The sequence below is a fragment of the Brachyhypopomus gauderio genome, chromosome 16 (genome assembly GCF_052324685.1).
Source record: "Brachyhypopomus gauderio isolate BG-103 chromosome 16, BGAUD_0.2, whole genome shotgun sequence".
Lineage (NCBI taxonomy): Eukaryota > Metazoa > Chordata > Actinopteri > Gymnotiformes > Hypopomidae > Brachyhypopomus > Brachyhypopomus gauderio.
In genome coordinates this window covers 13,771,389-13,791,844 of record NC_135226.1, presented here as the reverse complement: position 1 = coordinate 13,791,844, position 20,456 = coordinate 13,771,389, and the positions used below count along the sequence as shown (strand labels likewise).

The 20,456-nt window shown below is 43.8% G+C and overlaps 3 protein-coding genes across 7 annotated transcripts; 1 reads left to right on the top strand and 2 right to left on the bottom strand.

Annotated features, from left to right (window-relative positions):
* The first annotated feature begins 213 nt into the window (after positions 1-213).
* kbtbd3 (kelch repeat and BTB (POZ) domain containing 3) lies at positions 214-8,913 on the top strand. 4 transcript variants are annotated; one of them, XM_076976439.1, is made up of 5 exons: positions 214-289; positions 692-817; positions 3,173-3,392; positions 3,524-3,689; positions 3,777-8,913. In XM_076976439.1, the coding sequence occupies exons 3-5, from the start codon at positions 3,175-3,177 to the stop codon at positions 5,226-5,228; spliced, it is 1,836 nt and encodes a 611-aa protein (XP_076832554.1). In that variant the 5' UTR covers positions 214-289; positions 692-817; positions 3,173-3,174; the 3' UTR covers positions 5,229-8,913. The 4 variants fall into 4 exon arrangements, with proteins under 4 accessions (XP_076832554.1, XP_076832556.1, XP_076832553.1 ...); XM_076976441.1 differs by lacking the exon at positions 3,173-3,392; XM_076976438.1 differs by lacking the exon at positions 214-289 and having other exon boundaries at positions 351-817.
* On the bottom strand, positions 8,453-10,060 carry sln (sarcolipin). 2 transcript variants are annotated; one of them, XM_076976443.1, is made up of 2 exons: positions 9,869-10,060; positions 8,453-9,005 (listed from the first exon to the last, which is right to left on the bottom strand). In XM_076976443.1, exon 2 carries the CDS (start codon positions 8,880-8,882, stop codon positions 8,784-8,786), a length of 99 nt encoding a protein of 32 aa, XP_076832558.1. In that variant the 5' UTR covers positions 8,883-9,005; positions 9,869-10,060; the 3' UTR covers positions 8,453-8,783. The 2 variants fall into 2 exon arrangements, with proteins under 2 accessions (XP_076832558.1, XP_076832557.1); XM_076976442.1 differs by having other exon boundaries at positions 9,847-10,056.
* A 2,433-nt stretch (positions 10,061-12,493) lies between these two features.
* Positions 12,494-19,896, bottom strand: LOC143477359 (uncharacterized). The gene is made up of 5 exons (XM_076975945.1): positions 16,638-19,896; positions 14,244-14,389; positions 13,724-13,862; positions 13,170-13,324; positions 12,494-12,688 (listed from the first exon to the last, which is right to left on the bottom strand). The coding sequence occupies exon 1, from the start codon at positions 19,894-19,896 to the stop codon at positions 16,840-16,842; it is 3,057 nt and encodes a 1,018-aa protein (XP_076832060.1). The 3' UTR covers positions 12,494-12,688; positions 13,170-13,324; positions 13,724-13,862; positions 14,244-14,389; positions 16,638-16,839.
* Positions 19,897-20,456: the final 560 nt, after the last annotated feature.

Sequence of the window (20,456 nt, the reverse complement as noted above, 5' to 3'; positions counted from 1 at the left end):
GTATTATACTCCTTTCTCAGTGCAAATAAATGTACTTGGAGCGCAGGGGAGACCCATCCAATATGGCGGTCGCCTGTTACGTCGGTAAAAAATTCAGTGCTTCATATTCAAATTCAAAAACCGATGAGACAGATTTTCTTTCATAATATTGTCTATGTAGGCATACGCCTTAGCCAAGTTACGTATTACATCATTTCCTCGTGCGGCAGCTTGGTCAAGGAGTGTCGTCACAGCTCTTCCGGCAGATTTTCGAGAGGGTGGTGCGACCGCTGTCCATGGTGCTCGAGCGGTATGTAAGCAGAATATGTGACGTTTTAGTCTCATTTACTTTCAGATATAAATTCTTTGATAAGAAAAAAATCGTTAGTATATAATCGTACGTTATAAAACCCATCTCTCTCTGTAAAAAGAAAAAAGGCATGCCAGTAGTTAACATGCAATACCACAAGGAAATTTTAACAGTGAGTTATAGTTAAATGGCGTATCAAATATGCAGGGGCGCAGATGGCACTGGGGACGGGGGGGGGGACATGTCCCCTCCAGATTTATATTGACCCCATCCGAAATCTAGCATCTACAAGCATAAACGTATATATTGTACAGCTTGGTCCCCCTCACTTCAGAATTTCCATCTGCGCCGATGCAAATATGTACCATAACACCTGCGTCTAATCGTGCTTTTCACTTTTAGTGCAATGCTTTTGCTGGTGTTGAGTGATCTCTCGTGTTCTGCACGACGGTCTGTTCCGGGTATGCGGCTTTGGAAGCGGGACTCGGTACCACTTCTGGACCGTTGATCACGGTTTACGAATCTCAGGTAGGCTCATTATTCGTGCATACTGAGTTGGCGATTTCAATATTATGTTCAAGATTTCTTAAGAATGGTAGTTTCCCATGTCAGATAACATTAGGCCTCATGTAAGAACCACTCATGAACACAACGGTGTTTGAACTGCTCTTGCGAGCGATTTAAGAGGACATTTGTAGACCACACGTGGTGGGGAATTACGGTGGCACGGCCAACCCGTTAGTTTTCCGCTCGTAGAGACTTGTGTGTTTTATTTTGTTTTTCATTGTTTCTCTTATTTTTCTTTTTCACTCCCGGTCCTAGTTCAAGTAAGACATGTCAATGTTTGTGTCGTGTGGTTCTGTACAGTAATCCAGATTAAAAGGTAACGCGTTATGGCGTAGGTGTTGCCCTTTTTGTCCTCATGATTATGCCTATAGGCACGCGAGGCCTGACGACGGCCTCATCCATCGTGACAAGGCGTGAACAACTCGTCACACACTTATGTTCCGTTCCTTGACTCTGTTAATTCTTTGAGCTAAATTGGCTGTAACTGTTGTTATAGTGATATTTTTCGTTTACATTTCTGAAAACATGCAAGGTAATGGCGTTTTTATGAATTACACTTCCTGACCAGGGGCGTAGGAGTTTGCCCGTTTCTTCAACGACGTCCGTCTTTCTGTCAAGCAGAATATAAAATCTATTAATGTAGCCTACTCATAATGTTGTATTATTTAAAGCTTGAATTGTTTGCATTTAAGTGTTCAAACAGCTTCAAACAATCATTAAGCTTACAATAACTAGCCTATGCTTTCATCAGGCTTGATAAAGATTAGAACTTTATCAAAACAACTTCTCTTTTCAAAACTATCAAAATAATTAAAGGGCATTTTAAAAGAGAGAAACAATTACAGTATAAACCCATTGAATTGACAAGGTCAGCATGCTGTGAACTATCAGTAAAACTGGTTGAATTAAGATTTTATAATTCTGTTCAAATTTTGCGCTTTTCAGGTTTTTTGCTGTATAACTTCTTTTATGACAGCAGACACAATGTCTATTACATCAACTATTTAAAATGATAAATTCCTGTCATTCTTCATCTTATTACCGCAAATGTAGCTAATTGCTAATAATCTTACGTTATTACAACATTTTGTGGAGCATTACCAGGACGCCTTTCGTATTGTTTCAAATTCAAAATGTGTTAAATGTGTTGTTTATTGTTGGATTTGGGCGTATGTGTTTATTTCTGTTCCTGTTTGTTTAATTTTGCATTTCAGAACTGTGTTACGCTCTTCGTTTGTGTCTTTTTATTACGCATCCACCTCCCTTTCTGCATGTTTTGAGCGTTTTGTAAATAAATAATTATTCCATGATTAAAAATGGCATGTTCTGGTTTTATTCCATATTCTATATTCCAGTATCCAATATGAGAGAATTAACGTTCACCAGTATAAATCAGAAGTTAACTTTATATTCATGGACGTAATTTTGATTTCAAAAGTGGGGGGGACATAGATTCGTCGCTATTTAAATATTTGGTTTTAACCGTAAAAACTGGGGGGGACCAAAGCCGGCTTTTGAAAAAGTGGGGGGGACATGTCCCCCCCGTCCCCCCCCCCAAAATTACGTCCGTGTTTATATTTATGCTTGCGATCTTTCTGTTCACACACACACACACACACACACACTCGCGTCGTTACACGCGATAGAAGATGAAAATTCCTCTTTTTTGAGGCGAGGGGGGATTAAACGATACACCAAAAAAAGTAATACCAAAATTATTATGAATCAGTATTATGAATCACTACAATGGCAGAATAAAATGTAGACACCAAAATCATCTTATATTTCCGAGGCTATATCCCCATTACCCGCTGTACTATCCCGTGTTCTTGTTCGGGTGTTTTGTTCCGGGCGTCAAACATGCTCATTCATAATTCTTATGAACGGGCGTTCTTGTATGAGCGACATACGAATTAACTTTATGACGAACGAACGACACATTTAGGATAACGATACGAAAATGTTCTCGTGATGGATTTAAACATTGATAGGCAGTTCACTGAATTGGTTTGAATCAACTTCTGAGTGAATAGCCATCTCATGAAGGACATGTTTGATCAAATGGTGTATTTGAAATGGGATTTAGTCTTTGGGGAGCTGAACTAACGTCTTTTGAATAAAATTGATCTCAGAGTTCGGTGCTGAACAAACCTGGCACACGTGCACCGAGGGATTTAATAATGAACATAAAGCACTTCTTTTCTCACTTTCTGGCGTTCTCTTCCCCTCTCTCTCTCTCTCTCTCTCTCTCATCTCTCTCTCTCTCTCGGTCTCACGAGTTCTCACGGTCTCTTTCACTCTTTCCTTTTGCGCTAGTGATGGAAAAAGTTGCGTCTGCCGGTTGCGGAACGGTGTGTAACGGCGTCCCGGTGCGCCGGGCCATGGTGTTGGTGTCTGAAACCCACGGACAGCAGATACTGAGCGTGCTCCGCGGATTCCGTGACAGGGGCGTGCTGTTCGACTTCAGCATCCGCGTTGAGAACGAGACATTACCGTGTCATCGTTGCGTCCTCGCCGCCTCCAGCGACTTCTTCAGGCGAGACACTGATATTAGCTAATATCTGCCGAGGCAGCACTGCAGATTCTGTTTAAAATTCGTGATTGACAATCCACGATTTTTTCAGGGTTTTTTTTGCCACATTTCATCTTCTTGCGCATCCGTTGTAGAGCCATGTTCGAGGTGGACATGCGAGAGCGTGACGACGGTACGGTCACCCTGAGCAATCTGCCCCCACGCGCCGTACGTGCCTTCCTCGACTTCGCGTATTTGGGCGAGATTGAGATCATGGAGGAAAACGTAGATATGCTCTTCCAAATGGCTTCCTTTCTGCAGGTGAGACTTGGAAGTGAAGCAGTAACATGAAGGTTATTGATTTGGACTTATATATAATATTGTAATGTTGTTAATATTTATTTGCAGGTGGGTTTGCTCTCTCGTGCATGCAGTGATTTCCTGATCCAGACCCTTGATCTTTCCAACTGCCTTCACCTGCTGGCTGTCGGCCAGGGCTACGGCTCACCACGCCTCCTGTCTCAAGCCACCGAATTCGTGACGGCAAACTTCCACACGCTGTCCTCCAGCCCAGACTTCCTGGAGATGCCCGCAGGGGTTCTGGAGCGCTGCCTGCCCTCGGACTCCCTCGGGGTTCCAGACGAGGAGAGCGTACTGCGCGCCCTGCTCCGCTGGATTCAGCACGACCCGGAGACTCGTCGACACAAGCTCCCGGGGCTCCTCCAACACGTACGCCTGCACCACCTCCCCCCCGCCCGCCTGGAGGAGCTGGGCCACTCCGAGGAGCTGTTGCTGGAACACAGCGAGTGTACGGGCATGTTGGCGGGCGCACTGGCGCGCGCCACGGAGTTCCCGGGCGTCTCCACGGACGCCCGTCCGTCCACTGCGGCCAGCTACATATACGTGCACAAGACGGAGGAGAGCGGTGCGACGCGCCACGCCTTCTGCTACGACGTGGCGGCTGACCGCTGGCGTGAGTTGCCCCGAGAAGCCTCCCGGCTCGCCGACCTCCCCGGTTCCTCCCTGGCCGCCTTCGGTGAGAAGCTGTTCGTCACCGGCGGTTGCCGTGGCAGCTGTTGCCGCGCGGTGCGCTTGCACATCGCCGAGGCTCAGCACGACGCCACGGACGAGGCGTGGTGCTACTGTCTCGTGACGGGTGTCCTCGCTCCGGCTCCGCCCATGGGGCGGGCGCGAACCATGCACGCCTCCGTCACCGCGGTGCAGCGCGTGTATGTCGTGGGCGGGAAGGCGCGCGGGACACGGGACACGCGCAGCCTGCGGGACGTGGAGTACTACGACCCGCTGAGGCGCTCCTGGGTGTCTGTCAGTCCGCTTCCACGCCGCATCTACTTCCCAGAGGCGGCCGCCTGTGGCAGCGTGGTTTACGCACTGGGCTCAGAGCTGGAGGTCTCTGAGGCCTTCAACCCGTCGCTCGACTGCTTCTTCCGCTACGACACCGCGGCCGACCAGTGGTGCCACCTTGTGGCAGAGTTTGGCCAGTTCTTCCACGCCACCCTGGTTAAGGCCGTTGCTGTTAGCGAGACGCTGTACCTCTGTGACCTGTCCACGTACAAGGTGTACAGTTTCTGTCCAGACACGTGTGTGTGGAAGGGGGAGGGCTCGTTCGAGTGCGCTGGATTCAACGCCGGAGCAATAGGGGTGCGAGATAAGATCTACATCCTGGGGGGGGACTACTCGCCCGACGAGGTCACGGACGAGGTGCAGGTGTACCACAGTGGGCGCTCTGAGTGGGCAGAGGTGGCACCTATGCCACGGCCGCTCACCGAGTTCCACTGCAAGGTGCTCAGCTTTAACAACTACAGGGACCCCTGGAGGTCGGAGCCTGCAACAGCACCATGAACATTTGTTCACTGTTCAGTAAGTGTGTGTTCAATAGACACATGTGCACACACATACTGAACTGCTAGAGAGATTAATAGAAAGAGCCATGCATGTGTTTGCACACAAACTTAAAGCCACATCAATGTAGATGCACACTCGTACTTAAGCTGAAGAGCTCAGCTTTAATCAGTACAGATCAATATAATATGCACACACACACACACACACACACACACACACACACACACACACACACACACACACACACACACACACACACACACACACTCATACACACATATACACATCAACAACATAGGCTATCTGGAGAAACAGAATTATATGCAAATAGTAAACACACATACACATTGAGAAACTATTTAGTTATCACATCAGCAAAAAGAAAAACCAGCTATATCAATGCAAACCAATGAAAAGTATGAAACACAGAAATAGACCAAAAATAAAAAAACCTTCAACAATAAAAGTGCTAAAATATAATAACAATTATAAACATATTCAGACATAAGATACACTGAATGGACACTTTAGCGACCCATCTAGTCGGATCCCGTAGCCTTCAGAACCTCGATTCGTCATGACACAGATTCCACTAGGTGTTAGAATCATTCTGCAGGAATCTTGGCCCATGTGGACAAGACAGCTTTTCACACCCTGCCACAAAGTAAGAAGTTACTGACACGCTCTATGCAGTCCATACTGCCCTGTCCCAGAGATGCTCTATAGAATTAAGATAAGTCCAAGGAAGATTGGACAACTCACTGTCATATTCCTGGAACGAGTCCATAACTACACGACCCTTGTGGCCTGGTGCAGTCTCCTGCTCAGTGTACCTCTGCCACAGGCTAAACAGCTGTCATGAACGGGAGAACTTGCTTACCCTCAACCACAATGCTTAGGTAAGCCCTGCTGTCCAAATGTCCATGCACAGGTATCAGGGGACACAGGGGTCTGCCAAGAAAACATTCCCCACACCATTACTCCACCTCCACCAGCCTGAACTGTTGATGTTTGACAGGAAGGTCTGCTTGTGCCAAATTCTTCTGAGTGTCCCGTCAGCATGGCTCCTCAGATATCTGCATCCGTCTGACCAGGCAATGTTTTTCCAATGCGCACTCATCCGATCTTGGCTCTCTTTTGCCCACGGCAGTCTTGCCTTTCTGTGACCAATAGACAGAAATGGCCCTGAAGCTTCTCCTCTGCTGTTATAACTCATCCACACTAAGGAACGATGAGTTGTGTGTTCAGCCGCATTAGGTGGAGCACCAGCAAGGTATTCAGCTTCAATTTGCTTTACTATACATCCTGTTCGCCAGAACAATGTTTTACCCCTTAAGTTGATAAATTGTTAATGTCCACAGGATTGCATTTTGCTGACTGTTCTTGGTCACACCATTATCAGTAATCTCTCCACACAAGAAAACCCCACAACCCCACAACTTTGGCAGTCTTTGAAATACTGACCCTGGCTAGCCTGGCACCAATGACCACAACTCATGCAAAGTTGTTCAAATAAATTTTTCCATTCTAATGTGGGACTAATCCCACTGGAACTAAGAAAACTTGCTCATCTCATTTTATGTTGTGCCCTGGTATCACATGTTTAATTTCCATGCAGGAAGTTCTACTCATGAAAGAGGTGTCTATAATAAAGAGGCACTAATAATGCATATTACAATAGCAAACACCCAACCTTTCCAGAATGTTCCAGGACTCTCTTTTAATAGGGACATCTTGACACCCACAAATTATAGAGTATCCCAAAAATATTTTTTTTTGAGAGTGAGAAGAAACACACACAGAGAGAAGAGAAGACATTGAGGGAATGGGCTGAAAAGGTCAGGGGGCAGGGTCTTCCACCTCCCAGAAATTGTTTTTTGCAAGAGGACATCAGAAACAAGCTCAGAAAAGTTTAAATGGGTTGCTTTCTCATTATCAGTGAAGACTCTTTACCTGATTGTTGATTAAGTAGCATCATACTCTAGCACATTTTCAAACGAACTCTTTCACTGAAACCATTCCTCAGACCTGTGCTTTGAAGTGTCGTTTGTAACTAATGTGTGGACTTGCTTTTTCATTTTCGCGCGCCTGCAGGACCTGAGTAACCAAAGCCCTTCAAATACTGCCCATGTTCCAGTTTGCCATTGCACCATCTAGTGGTAGCAGGTGTTCAGTGCACATAGTATCTCCACGCCTTTTTTGCTATTTGAATAACACTAAAGAAATAAAAACACACATTTGTAAGCAATGTTTTCAAAATCTTTAAATCCAACCATGGGTGAGAATCTATTTGATAGTAATCATGGCTGTAATGATCTTTTATGTTGGATTCACATTTTGGATGAGCTTCTACAAAGTGGATCCATCTGTGGGGAGAAGGTTTAAGGTGAATCTGAGCAGCAGTTTCTATGTCCCCTTACCTAACTGCTTATCTGCTTGATTTGACTTGTTAAATATATGAAACACTGTGAGATGGACCTGAAAAAGGTTCAGTGAGATTTCCTGCTATTTACACAGAAATCAGATATGACTAGACATCTGATGGAAGCCTAAGGTGATTGATTTACATATCTGACTCTTGCATTGCCTGATTCAATCATTTTGCTTCCCAAAGCTACTTATGGAGTCCCAACACAGACTGTGTTTACTGCATATATGTGTGTGTGCGTGTGTGTGTGTGTGTGTATGCCAATTGTGTGTGTGCATCTGAGTGTGTGTACCAACAGTTAAATCTGCAAATATCACTGCAAAACCCACAATGTAATGTCCATTTTTTAAGTTTCGACATCCCTGCAATAAATGATAAGCTCAAGTTATTTTGCTTGTTTCATGCCTAGGTGTTTACAACCACTGAAACATTCTCAAATCAGCAATCACAGAGCTGTTTGGTTGATTTCACCTACTGTAATTTTACACCGGAGTGTTTGATGACATGTGTTGCATCATCCTGAACTTCACTCTTGCCCTTCCATATAGATCATTCTAGAACCATGTTTACAATCAGAGGTTTACCTGAAAAAGCTGACCCAAATGAAAGTGAGACTAATTTTAAACAAACATTTTAAGTTATTGTTTTAACACTTCTTGCAGCCTTGCTTCTGTGGCTGACTAGAAAGTCAAATCATTCTTAGAATCCACATTAATCTGTTTTAAGTAGAGATATAATTGTAAATAATATTATTTTAAATAATACCAGAAAACACAAAAAAACTCACACGTCATAAATTTAAAACTGTTTTATTCAACTACATGTAAGCCTAAATGTTTACATATCAGATAAGTTGAGGCTTAAATTAATTTGAAGCAATCTTTGGAAGTGTAAAAGGTTTACAGGTTGTGGAGAAGTATACAAATGAAAACAGCCATCTTTGCATTATATATTTCATATAGCCTATGTAAACGGCAACTACTGGGCTCCAATCTCTTCTTTTCTACTAGCCAGGAAGAGGTTTTCTCGGTTTCCAAACCAATTGGCGCCATCTACTGGAGACAGGAGGGGTAACGTTACACATGCTTTCATTCCGATTGAACGTCGCGAACGATGTTAACAGTTCACGAGTCCTGGTAGGTTTTCACGAGCAACCACATAAGCATAACTGTGATCAGTACGATCATAAAGTTCAGAAACAGCTCCTGCGTAGATCGGTCCATCTCTCACAGACAGGATAGGTGTACAGTACGGGCGCAGAATTAAAACCGGGTAGGGTTACAGGAGCAAGGGAGATAGAAGATGAAGCTCTTGATGCAGAGTCCTCTGGTTCAACGTGCACAACTCTGGCAGAGATAAAGAGAGAGGAAAGGAAAGGCGTGGCTTGTTAGTGGAAAACCGGAGGAATGTTCAAAACAACCAATTAGAAACAGCTCTGAATTAAAGCACTAAAAAGGAATGTGTGTCTGTGACCTAAAGAGCTATTTTCTCAATGCAAGATATGTTTCTGTGTTCACACACACACACACACACACACACACACACACACACACACACACACACACACACACACACACACACACACACACACACACACACACACACACAAATGTTGGCTTCATAAAGGCTCTAGAAGTCATGTCCAGGTTTAAATCCACCTGTTGTCTTTGAGTTTCAAATACTCATCTCTCATCTGCTCAACTGCTGCTACAGTTCCCAGTCTGACGGCTAACTGGCTTCAGTCACTTCTTACATAAACCCTTATAAACTTGCACGACTAAATACTGCTGTTGTTAAGGGACTGGGCAAACATACGCAGCCACCATCTATGCCTTTTAAGTTGAATAGAAACAGTAATTCTCAAGGCCCACTGTAATTGTTGCATACTACTGAATACTGAATTTCTTAATTTGTTAAGAGTTAAGATAAACTTACACTCTGTATTACGTTGATTATATTAAAAATATCAGTAGTAATATATGTATGTTGCAAAAAAACTTGGAGATTAAATATGACAGTAATAACCCTCCAGTATATTAAATTCACTTTAAAAGTCAGTTGTGTAAAATACATGCACAAACAAAAATTTGTGTATCTGATGATTGAGGCATGTCAGAATACTGACTGAACTTCCTATAAGACAGCATCATGGCGAAGCATAGGGCACATGTACAGGTGTTTGCTTACCTGCCTAAGGCTCAAAACACACCTGCACAGCCTCAATGATCAGCAGTAACACACCCGTAGCTGGAGGTGGCAAACCCCTCTTGATCTTTCTCTCTGTCCTGCCTTGCCTCTCCTCTTTCTCTGTGCTCCCCCAAATTTACTCTCCCTAAAGTAGTTGGGCCAACCGCCCAGAGTGGAGTGGGCCTTGACACATCTGTGCCGTGATGTCACAGTGCAGTTATAAGACCACTGTCCAGGGAAATAGAGCTCTGTCTGTGAGTCTGTGTGTGTGTGTGTGTGTGTGTGTGTGTGTGTGTGTGTGTGTGTGTGTGTGTGTGTGTGTGTGTGTGTGTGTGCGTGTGTGTGCGCGTGTGTGTCTGTGTGTGTGTGCGTGTGTGTGTGTGCATGTATTTGTAGGGCTACATTACCAATGAGTACTAAAATGCCTTCACGTACCTCACGTATGGTAAAAGTTAACATGATTAATGACCTGCCTTTTGCTGGGTTTCAATATTTTGCTTGAATTTACTTTGAAAGTAGTTATGTTTTTGTGTCTAATATTTTATAATAAACGGCAGTTTCATAATACAAATTCTGGTAGTTTTATTTTTAAGGTCTCTATACCCACAGTAATACTGGTATGTGTGTGAGAGCATGCGCAAAAGCGACAGCTGTTTCTTTTTTTGTTTTGTTTTCACTGTTCTTTTTTTGAGTGGGAGTGGGTGGGGAGGTCAAAGGTCAGTTGAACCCCCTATTTGTGCAACGTGGCACAGATCTGTTCTGAACAACTGCTGAAGGTTTTCGGGAGATGGCTGTGTTATTTTTTACCAGGTACCCCATTGTTCTGGGATCAGTCTGACCCTACCCACTCTCGGATATAGGAGACGTGTGTCATTCAGATCATTGTCTACACTTCTTCCGCTTGACATAAATTACCTTGCAGCACTGACTCGTGTTTAGCATAGGTTTAGTTCAAAGGTATGCACTTCATAGGACCTATATATATATACACTGGTAGAGATGTTGTGAACAAATTTGACAAAGTATCTCCACAGGGACAATTGTGGTTTTGATAGGTCCCATAAAGCACATTTGGAACAATATGTGTGTGTGTGTGTGTGTGTGTGTGTGTGTGTGAGAGAGAGAGAGAGAGAGAGAGAAGGAGAGACGAAGAGAGAGTCAGACAGAGAGGAAGAAACGGGAATACCAGACATCTCTCAGATAAACAGCTGTTCTATATTGATTATATACAGGAATGTAGGATTATCCAGGTACAGAATAGCATTTTAGTGTTTTGAGGAGATCAGGAGATCAGTTTTGATAGTTGAGTTAAACCTAGCTGACTCTTACATGCTCAGACTAAGACCGGAGAGTGTTGTCATTCAAAACAAGATGTATGTGCTTCATTCATCTGATCCAGATATAGTGATGCTCCTGGAAAAACTGAGGTTAATGTCAAGGAGGCCGCCTCACACTGCATCGTTGTTGTAGGGGGAGAGTCTGCTATGATGTTACCCTTTTCTCTCAGTTCTAGTTCTGTTTATTGCCATATGCAATATACAGTGTTGCGAATAACGCCGTTAAAAATAACGCCGTTAGGTAACGGCGTCATTTTGTCAGTAACGGGATAATATAATTAATTACTTTTCCTGTCGTTACAACGCCGTTGACGTTACTGGTCATTAAAAGCGGTGCGTTACTATATATTGATATACTAACAGTAATCCGAGCGGACCGCTGCCCAGGCTAGTGAGGAGTAACAGATCTCAATAGGTCACAGTTCTCGGTGGAACACCTGTTTAACTTAACAAGTCAGTAAGCGATTGGCTAAGGCAGCGTTATAGCCAATCAGAGCCAGTGTTTTTACACGCGCGCCGAAGCACGCCAGTGACACGACACAAACGGAGAAAAGGCAGAAATGGCGAGTCAGGAGCAAGCCGAGGAAAAATGAGCGTTTTCAAGGTATATATACAAACATTATTTAAGAAAATAATGTTTAAGTTCCTGAATGTCTACCAGACTGGGTATTTGATTTATTTAATTAAGAATAGAGGTTTTATTGTTAAGTTTACTTCTGTTGTGAACAAACCAGTTGTCTCAGGTTTAATTTGATAGATGTAAATGCACTTTATATAGTGTAACTGTTTACTTATGCTTTTATTTTTTACAAAGATCTGGGATTTTAAAGGATTTTATCCTGGATGGTCTATGGATGTGCAATAAATATCAAAAGTTAAACACCTTTCTGATCTACTCATTTCAACTGACTGTAAAAACTGCTTTTTCAAAAAAAATCCTTATTCATTGGCATATAACTTTTTTTTTTACTGTAACGCAAATAGTTACTTTCCCTGGTAACTAGTTACTTTTATTATAGAGTAATTCAGTTACTAACTCAGTTTCTTTTTTGAACAAGTAGTGAGTAACTATAACTAGTTACTTTTTTTAAGTAACGTTCCCAACACTGGCAATATATATTCTACCACTATTAGCATTGAGCTTTATGTGTAATAAAATATTTACAATCACTAGCCACTATTTTAGGAACACCTTTTGACCTTCTCATTTGAGTAATTATCCAGTCAGCCAATCATGTGGCAGCAGTGCAAATGCATAAATGAATAGGTCATGGGTCAAGAGCTCCAGTTAATGTTTATACAAAAAAAAAAAAAACATACCAATCTCCTGGAGTGTTGTCCAGTCTCCAGAGTTTACCCACAACATTTCCAGTGGTTTCCATACTGGTTTGAGCCGACGGGAAGGTGATGGTAACTATGATGACCACTCTTTACACCATGGTGGAACAACCAAGCATCTCAAATTGCATAACATGATGAAGTCTGAGGTGGGTGAGCTCCAAGACCTGGAATATGAGACTTCAGTGGTTACAGACTTAGTGACAGTGGGGAAAAATCTTTGATAATTTCTTTTTGTTGCAGTTTGCAGATGAAGTCAGAATTTTGTTTAAACTTCATGAATCCATGGACCCAGCTTTGTGTAAACAGCTTCTGCTGCTGGAGTAGTGGTGTGGAGAATGTTTTCTTAACGTACGTTTAGCCCCAAGATGCCACTAAGCATCGTTTGAATACCACTTACTTATATGGCCACAGTTCACCCCTATTAAAATGGCCACATAAGGCATGATGGTTCGTCATGTCATAAAGCTTAGTTAAGTCATCTCAATCTGGTTCCATGACTACTACAATGACTTCAGTGGACCACAGTGGTCTCCTCGGTCACCAGATCTGAATCCAACAGGACACCTTTCAGACTCGGAAGGGGGAGAGAGAGTCGCAGCGAACACATCTGAAGCAATTACACAATGGAATCATGTTTACATGTACCAGAGTCTTTCCATCGTCACACGGATTCCATGCCATGAAGAACCAAAGAAGTTCTGACAACATGGGTCCAAGTCTGTGTGGTGCTCCTAACAGCGGCCAGTAAGAGATAACTCAGTCTAGGATTTGATGTCCCATCATTCACCTGGATAGTTGTACTGCAACAGACCAGAGTGACAAACTCTTAGTTTGGAAGCTAAAAGAAAGGATAAACGTGAAGAACAAATTACTCAGAAAATGCATGAATATTTATATTCTATATTAATAATTAATATAATATTAATAGCACAGAGTCTCTTATTCCTTCTGATTAAAAAAAATTGCTGTAGTTCTAATAATGATGTTGAGGGGGAAACGATTGTGGAACAAACTAGTGGGCGGAATGATCCAGAAGCTTTGGCAGAGTTTGGCTCTCTCTCACGCGCTCGCACACACACACACGGCTAACCCAGATAAGCACTAGAAATAGACTTTACTGGATTCCTCTCTTAAGGCTCAATTGGTAATTACTGAAGGAGAGTCAGGATTGGCTCAGAATTAGAGCAGCACAGACACACCCTTTAGTGGGAGGAGTCTTCTGTGTTGTTGTTGTTGGTGGTGATGAGAAGCCTTGATATATACAGCAGTAATGAAACTGGCTTGGTAGCTCCAGCTACTGATTAGAGCTTTGAAAGAGGCTTTGAAAGTATTTTCAAACTTGGAGGAGAGAGAGAGAGAGAGAGAGAGAGAGAGAGAGAACATTGCCTCAGCAGATGCTGCTGTTTCCATCACCGCAGGGTCATTGGTCTTTGACCCTGTGACATGAAGGTTTGTTTGACCCTGTAAGGTGAAGTTTTGTTTGACCCTGTAAGGTGAAGTTTTGTTTGACCCTGTAAGGTGAGGTTTTGTTTAAAGAGTGCAAACAACTCATACACATATACAGGCACACACACACACACACACACACACACACAAACACACACACACACACAAGGTATTTTAAGAGACAGCAGATCACACACGTACACACACACACCCACAGCATTTTGAAAAGTGTAGCTTTTCTCTGCTTGGGTAATTAACATGCATAGCACATACCAGTGGAGCTAAGCCCTTGGCCCGCATGTCCTGGAGTGATCCCACCATGACCCAGGAGGACGCTGGCAGGAAGACCTGGCAGACATGCTGCCTTGACAGTAATCAACCATGGAAAATGTCCCAGACCGTTTTCTACCAGGGAGACGCTAATCACAAAAGCATAAAGAAAGTGATCAATAGAATGGAACAGAAGTGACATAACTTTTGCAGGATGTGACGTAGCCACAATGAGCCAGAGATGTAGTGAAATTTCACACGAACTGAGCGAGTTTTACTTCATATTTGACGTGTGTAGGCTAGATGACAAGGAGAAGTGTCTTAAAGCTCTGCCCTTTCTAAATGTAATAGTAAAAACCACATTATCCTTTACTTTTGCAAGTCATCAGCGGAGAATTTTCCTAAGCCTAAATCAGCATGCCTCAGCTGTCGCCATGGCACTGAGCCCTGTCTCCATAGCGAAGGAGTTTCCTTTTGCTGTCAGTGGGTGACTCCGGTGAACAGGTGGTGCGTGCTCACGGGCTTTGTTATGGTATCGTGCTCGGAGACACGCCCAGACGCCTTTCTTCTGACCTAGCGACGGTGCTGCGGGACATCAGTGCTGGACTGTCCCCCGTGGCAGCTGGGCGTTGCGTATGGAACGTGTGCGGCAGCCTGCAGTGAGCTTGGTAGCGTTCCGAGAAATTCCTTCAAAGTGTTATAGGTCCTTAACATAGTGGTTTCATTTTAAAGTGTCTGCTTTCGGTGGATGAGATGTGCCATGATGTATATCCGCGGTTATTAAACAGAGTGGTCCTCTCAACACCTCTGGAGCTGTCAAAGCAACCTACGTACAGTCACCACCATAAAAAAGGATTCCTCCCTAATGGCCAACACAATTCACACCCTAGGCTGTCAGTCACTCTCAGAGCTTATATGGTACGGTCAGAGCTGGAAATAAATGTAAGCTTTTTCCCCATGTCTTCTGTATTCTTTAAATTACATCACACCTTAAAAGTAATTTTCATACTACTAATAATACTTGACATCTAGGTCTAAATGTGCTCACGCAACCTCGTGCTCACACAACCTTAGCTCTCCCCTCTCCTCTCACTGGACAGGCCATATTTCATTTGATCTGTGCAGGCTATTGCTTTCATTACAGTTTGTAAGAGATCCAAATGTGATTCAAATAATGACTGGGATCAAAGTACTGGAAATGGTCTGACAATGCTTACTGCACGATCACTTACAAAATAACTGCATTAGTTCCAATGTAAATAAAAAACTGTAAACAAAAAAAAAATGGATGAATGCATGAAAAATGCCAGTTAACACTGAATGAGAGGTGATCTAAAGGACGATTGCACATCTCCCTGTAACCAGCTTAACCCTGCAAGTATTAGATGTGGAATTAGACATGTCAGGAAGGAGAGATGCATAAAGAAGATGAATGATGTGAAATTAGAGCTGTTGACAAAGTATTAAAGAACCAACCAGTGTTAGTATTGCATGCTAAATACAGCGGCTGGACCAAGAGCCACATATCAGCAGGTCAGATTACACTGAAATGGCAAATTACTCTGCAGATGCTTTTTGCTGCTAGATGGAACGTTCTAGAACAATAAGTTGCAGGGAGATTAGTGAGGTAGTGGTACTGACGTTATTGCATCATTGCTGTTGGGAAAAAAAAAGAGATGGCAGAGCGAACATAGTCCCAGACACTGAGAACCAGAATCCCAGACACTGAGATCTAACAATATTCATGTATCAGTTCTTTGTTTATATACATAAATCATGAGAACAAAAAAGAACAGAAAACTAGGTAAGATAGTTCATAACAGTTTGAAGGGCTTGTTTTGTTCACAGAATGTAAAGAAACACTGCAGCCCTTCTGCAGTTACAATGATATAAACATAAAATCATTTATAAAACAAATATGGTATCTGCCTAACCAATATCCATCCATAAATTACTGCCAACACAGACCAAATTCCTACTGGAAACCAAAATCTGTAATTCTTCAATATATTTGTTATTACAAGTATTCTGCCCCTGCTTGTGTGTGTGTGGCTACTAGCTCGGCAGATAGACAACAGTTTCTCAAGAAAAGCCGGATGCCGAAGTTCTCTTCAAAAGCTTTACTCAAGACTCACTGTAAAACTATAAAGCAGACATACAAAATATATCTTAGTTACCTTCGTTTCCTTAGTGCAATTGTGTAACACTGTACATTAATGGGAACCGAACTGTTAGCTTAAAGGCTAACGTCTATGGAAAAATCCATATATATGCTAGCGGTTAGCATTTACAGTTAACTGAAGGAATATATAACTTATTTTCGTTCCTTAACCAAGGTTTACGTCAGACGTAATCTCAGTATAAAGTTATACAACAACTAAACACAATAATACTCACAGGCAAATGTTTTCCTGGTCATATAATGCAGAGAAAGAACTGTGACTGTTTCGTTCCTTCATACAACCCGAACTAACTACGGGAACACTGAAGGCTCAAATGAATGTTACTGCAACAAGTTCTGACCACTAGAGGTCCCCAATGTTTCCTTATGTTAATAACAGAACATCACACTCCTCGCCTGTTATAATGCTTTATAACACTATTCCCCTTTGATGAGTAAAATAACCTCGGAGACAGGCCTAGAATAAACCTTCTGATTACCCTGTCTGACTACCCTTATATCCACTTTGCGGACTTTGGAGTCTTTGCTGGGAATGGCATTCACCACCACTCCAACAGGCCACTCGTTCCTCTTGACTTGAGTGTCTTTTAGGAGCACAACATCCCCTTCTGACAGGTTTGGCTTGTCCACATGCCACTTTCGTCTTGGCTGAAGTGATGTCAGATACTCTTGACGCCAGCGTTTCCAGAATGCATCAGCCAAAGCCTGGACCTGTTTCCACTGCTTGCTGTAGAGATCTTTGAGGTTGTACTCTCCTGGTGGTGGCGACACTGGATCAATCTTCTGTGTCAAGAGCATTGCAGGTGACAGAACAGTGGGCATATCTGGATCGGAAGAGACGGGAACCAGAGGTCTGGCATTCATGATGGCCATAACTTCAGACATGAGAGTCACCAGAACCTCATGAGTCAGGTGAAGTGTTTTTGTCTTAAGCAGCAGGGCATCTAGAATTCTACGAGCGACACCTATCATCCGCTCCCACACTCCACCCATGTGTGAGGAGTGAGGAGGGTTGAATGTCCATGTGCTGCCTCGGTCTTGAAGATAAGTTGTTAGTTTGGGGTCTTCAGAGTTTATTTTAAGCTCCTTGCATGCCCCAACGAAATTTGTTCCTCGGTCAGAACGGAAGAGATGAACAGGACCACGGACAGCTGTGAATCTTCTCAGTGCACTTACAAAGCTTGAGGATGACAGAGACTCAAGCACTTCAATGTGCACAGCTCTTGAAACAAGGCAGGTGAAGATGACCGCCCAACGTTTATTCTCTGCGATGCCACCCCGAGTTCGTCTTGCACTGATGATCCAGGGGCCAAATACGTCGACACCCACATTTGTGAATGGAGGACCTGGATTGAGTCGTTCAGCAGGTAGGTTTGACATATTCTGTTCTTCCATTCTTCCTCTTAACTTGTTACAAATCACACATTTACGTATGATGTTTGACACCAGTCTTTTGCCTCCAATGAGCCACAGACCAGCAGAACGGACAGCACCTTCTGTAAGATGCCTGCCTTGATGTGCGACCTGTTCATGGTAATGCCTTACCAATAAGGTAGCTATGTGGTGCTTCTTGGGGACAATGATCGGGTGTTTCTCTTCCCAGGGTATGTCAGCCAAAGAGATGCGCCCTCCGAGTCTCAGCAGACCATCTGCATCCACAACGGGGTTCAGCTTCCTCAGAGGACTGGACTTGGGAAGGACATCACCTCTGGAAACATGTTTAAACTCTTCTGCAAATGCATCATGTTGAGCATTTCTTATAATTATTAGTTTTGCTTGTGTCAGTGCATCCGTCTTGCTATCTAAACATTTTAGACAGGACCTCACCTTGTGTATGAGCTTGGCTAAAGCCCTACTGAGTGTCTTCCAACTGGAGAAGCGCTCAAATCGGTGTGACCCCAACCCACCTTCAGAGACCTTGACTGTGAAAGCTGTAACCTGCTGTGGGCGTATATCTTTGTCTGCATCAGGGTCAATAAGATCAAATGCCTCTGGTTGTGAGTAGGTGTCTCTGGACAGGAAAGCTGGGCCTTTAAGCCAGCTGGTGTCCTTCAACACAGCCGCTGGCACTGAGCGGGTCCCATGGTCTGCAGGGTTGTGTTCTGTGCTGACAAACTGCCACTGTTCAGGGCTTGTGGACCTCCTGATGCGGGCAACTCTGTTGGCTACGTATACATAAAATCTTCTGCTTGTGTTGTGGATGTAGCCTAAAACAATCCGACTGTCTGTGTAGAATGTGATCTTGTGGATGTCTATGTCCAGCTCATCAATGATCAACTCTGCCATTTCAGTGGCCAAGACAGCAGCACAAAGTTCCAATCGAGGAATGGTATGTGGAGGATGCGGGGCCAGTTTTGACTTGCCCATGAGAAATCCAACGTGACTGTTTCCCTCTGTGTCTGTTGCTTTGAGGTAGGCCACTGCTGATATGGCCATAGTGGATGCATCAGAGAAGACACAAATCTCCCTATATTTTGCTGAGCACAGAGAGATGGGCACATAGGTTCTATGTATCTGAAGCTGTTCAAGCTCGCAAAGTGAGTCAGTCCACAGTTTCCACTGTTCTTCCTTTAACGCTGGTAGAGGATCATCCCATTCAGCATTTTCGGTGGACAGCTCTCTAACCAAAGCTTTCCCTTGAATAGTTACGGGTGACACATATCCCAGGGGATCATAAAGTCCGTTGACAGTAGACAAGATTCCCCTTCTAGTGAATGGCTTCTGTTCTCTAGATACGCGAAAGGTGAAAGTGTCAGACTGCAGGTTCCAGGTAAGTCCTAGACTCCGTTGTAGTGGCAAGGGGTCTACAGTTAACTCCAAATCCACTAGGTTTTTGGCTCTCTCTTCAGGGGGAAATGCGTCCATCACAACACGGCTGTTGGATGCTATTTTGTGTAATTTGATGCTTGACTCTGCTAGCATTACTTTTGTACTTTTCAGGACCGAGATGGCTTCACCTTCACTGGGGAATGAGGAAAGCCCATCATCGACATAGAAGTTCCTCATGATAAATTGCTTAGCTTCAGCACCATGTTCTTTCTCCCCAAACAAGGCTGCTTTCCTCAGGCCATATATGGCTACCGCAGGGGATGGAGAATTTCCAAAGACATGCACTTTCATGCGGTACTCGATTATCTGCTTGTTTGGGTCATTCTCTTTAAACCACAAAAATCTCAGAAAATCTCGATCTTCTTCTTTGACAATGAAACAATAAAACATCTGTTGTATATCCGCTGTCACGGCTATGGGCTCTTTGCGAAAGCGCATGAGGACTCCCAGCAAGGTATTGTTCATGTCAGGCCCCCGGAGAAGAACATCGTTGAGGGAAAGGCCTTCGTACTTGGCGCTGGAGTCAAACACCACGCGGATCTGGTCTTTTTTCTGTGGGTGATAAACACCAAAGATCGGCAAGTACCAGCGTTCTTGTTGTGATGTCAGTGCTGGAGCGGGTTCTGCTTGGCCTGCATCGAACATTGCTTGCATGAATTTGAAGAAGTGTTCCTTCATGCCTTGTTTCTTTTCCAGCATGCGGCGCAGGGACATGAGACGATTGTTGGCATGTTGTATGTTGTTGGGTAGACGCGGTCTGTTTGGTTTGAAGGGCAGGGGTGCTACCCAACAGTTCGCTTCATCCATGTAAACGTCTCTGTCCATGAGGTCGAGGAAAAGCGCATCTTCAATAGACGTGCCAAGCTTGTCATCATGCTGTGTTTTTTGAAACACATTCCAGCCCAAGCTCTCTACCTTCTCTTTTACAACTAGACTACTAGTGCATGGGCTGAGAAAGGAGTGGCGTCCGCTGGCGAGTACACTGGTTTTGAACGCACTGACACTATTTGTTCTGTGAGTTCTTCCTAGACACACGTCTCCGATGATCACCCATCCAAGGTCTAGCCGCTGGGCGAACGGAGCACTATGAGGGCCATTACACTGTTCTCGTACCTTGTGTGCCTGGATCACGTCCCTTCCAAGAAGAAGCAGAATAGACGCATCTGGATCTACGGCTGGAATTTTGTCCACTAGATGCTCCAGAT

Excerpts from the sequence above, each read along its gene's own strand:
- kbtbd3 (XM_076976439.1), top strand. The coding sequence starts at position 3,175 with ATGGAAAAAGTTGCGTCTGCCGGTTGCGGAACGGTGTGTAACGGCGTC. Across the intron at positions 3,393-3,523 it reads GCCTCCAGCGACTTCTTCAG|AGCCATGTTCGAGGTGGACA; the intron begins GCGAGACACTGA and ends CATCCGTTGTAG. Across the intron at positions 3,690-3,776 it reads AAATGGCTTCCTTTCTGCAG|GTGGGTTTGCTCTCTCGTGC; the intron begins GTGAGACTTGGA and ends ATTTATTTGCAG.
- sln (XM_076976443.1), bottom strand. The coding sequence starts at position 8,882 with ATGGACCGATCTACGCAGGAGCTGTTTCTGAACTTTATGATCGTACTG.
- LOC143477359 (XM_076975945.1), bottom strand. The coding sequence starts at position 19,896 with ATGTTCGATGCAGGCCAAGCAGAACCCGCTCCAGCACTGACATCACAA.